The 3494-nt window shown below is 54.4% G+C and overlaps 1 protein-coding gene across 2 annotated transcripts in view; it reads right to left on the bottom strand.

Moving 5' to 3' along the window:
* Window positions 1-763: 763 nt before the first annotated feature.
* The window catches only part of LOC140352314 (collagen alpha-1(XII) chain-like), a 53561-nt gene continuing 50830 nt past the window's right edge, over window positions 764-3494 (bottom strand). Inside the window, exon 27 of one of the 2 annotated variants that reach the window (XM_072439759.1) lies at window positions 764-1479. In XM_072439759.1, the coding sequence (XP_072295860.1) occupies window positions 1406-1479 (74 nt within the window). In that variant the 3' untranslated portion in view covers window positions 764-1405. Of the gene's footprint in view, window positions 1480-3054; window positions 3446-3494 lie in introns of those variants that run through there. The other variant, XM_072440156.1, reaches the window with a different exon arrangement.

The following is a 3494-nucleotide window of genomic DNA, read 5'->3' on the forward strand; positions in this document are numbered from 1 at the left end:
TGGAGGACCTCACCTCACTGAAGGACCTCACTGGAGGACCTCACCTCACTGGAGGACCTCACTGGAGGACCTCACAGGAGGACCTCACTGGAGGACCTCACTGGAGGACCTCACTGGAGGACCTCACAGGAGGACCTCACAGGAGGACCTCACTGGAGGACCTCACAGGAGGACCTCACCTCACTGAAGGACCTCACTGGAGGACCTCACCTCACTGGAGGACCTCACTGGAGGACCTCACTGGAGGACCTCACAGGAGGACCTCACTGGAGGACCTCACTGGAGGACCTCACAGGAGGACCTCACAGGAGGACCTCACAGGAGGACCTCACCTCACTGGAGGACCTCACCTCACTGGAGGACCTCACTGGAGGACCTCACCTCACTGGAGGACCTCACAGGAGGACCTCACCTCACTGGAGGACCTCACAGGAGGACCTCACCTCACAGGAGGACCTCACAGGAGGACCTCACTGGAGGACCTCACTGGAGGACCTCACAGGAGGACCTCACAGGAGGACCTCACTGGAGGACCTCACCTCACTGGAGGACCTCACCTCACTGGAGGACCTCACCTCACTGGAGGACCTCACAGGAGGACCTCACCTCACAGGAGGACCTCACCTCACTGGAGGACCTCACAGGAGGACCTCACCTCACTGGAGGACCTCACAGGAGGACCTCACCTCACTGGAGGACCTCACAGGAGGACCTCACTGGAGCAGAACAAACAACACGAGACGTATTTTACATTTTCAGTAGTTTTATTGAAAAATGCCTCTTTTGTTCCTGAAATAAATAAGAAATTGGGCTGATTCAAACTCCTGATTGTGATGAACAAGAACAACAGCTTAAATGAGAACTAAACCGACGTAAATGTAAAAGACAGAACTGAACGTCACGTGAAAATACCACAGGCGCAGGTGAAAGTACAGATTATTATCGTTATTATATTAAAAAATCAGAAATATTTCTCTTGTGACGTGACTGAAGCTCGTACGTTACAGGCGCAAAGGGACGCAACATTCCCCCAAAACCAAACTCAAAAACTAGCTCCAAAACACACAAACGTACAGTGGCCCTGAAGGTCAAACCAGCAACAGGCCAAAAAAACAGGAACGTGTCGTTTTATACAGTTTATACTTGAAATGTTCAGATTCATTTGTCGATTTGATTTACGTTTTTCATGATGGTGTAGGCCACGCCCCCTCTGCCCTCGCCGGCATCAGGTGACCATCTGAGACGTTTCACATGACCCTCCTCCTTCTATCATGTCATAAAGGTGGTGTGGTTTGTCCTTCAGGGCCGCCGTAGCTCTCTTTAACCCTTTACGTTCACAGATGTGTATAAACTGCTCCAGGTGGTGGCGCTGTTGCCTCTTCACACGTCTCTCTTTGGAGCAGACTTAAGTCCTGGCTCTTAGGGACCGCCGCTGGAGCCGGGACTGAGTCTGGTCCAGAACCCGGACCGGGGACTGGCCTGGAGCGACAGGAAGAGCCACTGACAACAGGACTTTCAAAATAAAAGGCGGTGAGACGCGGCGGAGGCGGGTCCACAGTTTCTCATTCGTTTTTCTTTTATTTGATGAATGAGCTGCTATAATCAGACGTTCATCCGTATTGATCTGATTGGTTGCTGGCGCGTGGACACGCCCCCTCGCTCTCGCCGGTTGAAACAAAATAAAAGACATAATTGCAAAAGGATCAAACAGAAATATAAAGAGTTTGGTGCAGATTAAAGCGGCGAATTTGAAGCATTTAGAAAACCCTCTAGAACCTCTGGAACAACAACTTTTAACTGAAGCTGAAGGGGCTCTAGGACGCCCTCTGCTGGTGCACTAAAGGGCTCTAGGACGCCCTCTGCTGGTGCACTAAAGGGCTCTAGGACGCCCTCTGCTGGTGTACTAAAGGGCTCTAGGACGCCCTCTGCTGGTGCACTAAAGGGCTCTATGACGCCCTCTGCTGGTGCACTAAAGGGCTCTAGGACGCCCTCTGCTGGTGCGCTAAAGGGCTCTAGGACGCCCTCTGCTGGTGCACTAAAGGGCTCTAGGACGCCCTCTGCTGGTGCACTAAAGGGCTCTAGGACGCCCTCTGCTGGTGTACTAAAGGGCTCTAGGACGCCCTCTGCTGGTGTGCTAAAGGGCTGTAGGACGCCCTCTGCTGGTGCACTAAAGGGCTCTATGACGCCCTCTGCTGGTGTACTAAAGGGCTCTATGACGCCCTCTGCTGGTGCACTAAAGGGCTCTATGACGCCCTCTGCTGGTGCACTAAAGGGCTGTAGGACGCCCTCTGCTGGTGCACTAAAGGGCTCTATGACGCCCTCTGCTGGTGTGCTAAAGGGCTCTAGGACGCCCTCTGCTGGTGCACTAAAGGGCTCTAGGACGCCCTCTGCTGGTGCACTAAAGGGCTCTAGGACGCCCTCTGCTGGTGTGCTAAAGGGCTCTATGACGCCCTCTGCTGGTGCACTAAAGGGCTCTAGGACGCCCTCTGCTGGTGCACTAAAGGGCTCTATGACGCCCTCTGCTGGTGTACTAAAGGGCTCTAGGACGCCCTCTGCTGGTGCACTAAAGGGCTCTAGGACGCCCTCTGCTGGTGTACTAAAGGGCTGTAGGACGCCCTCTGCTGGTGTACTAAAGGGCTCTAGGACGCCCTCTGCTGGTGCACTAAAGGGCTCTAGGACGCCCTCTGCTGGTGTACTAAAGGGCTCTAGGACGCCCTCTGCTGGTGCACTAAAGGGCTCTAGGACGCCCTCTGCTGGTGTACTAAAGGGCTCTAGGACGCCCTCTGCTGGTGCACTAAAGGGCTCTAGGACGCCCTCTGCTGGTGTGCTAAAGGGCTGTAGGACGCCCTCTGCTGGTGCACTAAAGGGCTCTAGGACGCCCTCTGCTGGTGTACTAAAGGGCTCTAGGACGCCCTCTGCTGGTGCACTAAAGGGCTCTATGACGCCCTCTGCTGGTGTACTAAAGGGCTGTAGGACGCCCTCTGCTGGTGTGCTAAAGGGCTGTAGGACGCCCTCTGCTGGTGCACTAAAGGGCTGTAGGACGCCCTCTGCTGGTGCACTAAAGGGCTCTAGGACGCCCTCTGCTGGTGTACTAAAGGGCTCTAGGACGCCCTCTGCTGGTGCACTAAAGGGCTCTAGGACGCCCTCTGCTGGTGTACTAAAGGGCTCTAGGACGCCCTCTGCTGGTGTACTAAAGGGCTTTATTGCGGAGGTTCAGAGGGTTTGCCACTTCCTGTGAGAAACTCTGGCTTCAGTGATCCAGGCTGGGGTTAGTCACACTTTGAGCTGGTTTGAGCTGGTTTGAGCTGGTTTGAGCTGGTTTGAGCTGGTTTGAGCTGGTTTGAGCTGGTTTGAGCTGGTTTGAGCTGGTTTGGTGAGTAGTCGGTGTGGGCCGGTTAGTGCCGTGCTGCGTTTGAGTCAAAGCTACGTTCTTAACGTCGTTAACCTGAAAATGACGAGCGAGAGTCAGAGCAGCGAACGCACCACATGTTAGT

Source organism: Eucyclogobius newberryi, unplaced genomic scaffold (assembly GCF_026437365.1).
Source record: "Eucyclogobius newberryi isolate DKJ021-1_F unplaced genomic scaffold, fEucNew1.0.hap1 SCAF_1, whole genome shotgun sequence".
In the NCBI taxonomy this organism is placed as follows: Eukaryota; Metazoa; Chordata; class Actinopteri; order Gobiiformes; family Gobiidae; genus Eucyclogobius; species Eucyclogobius newberryi.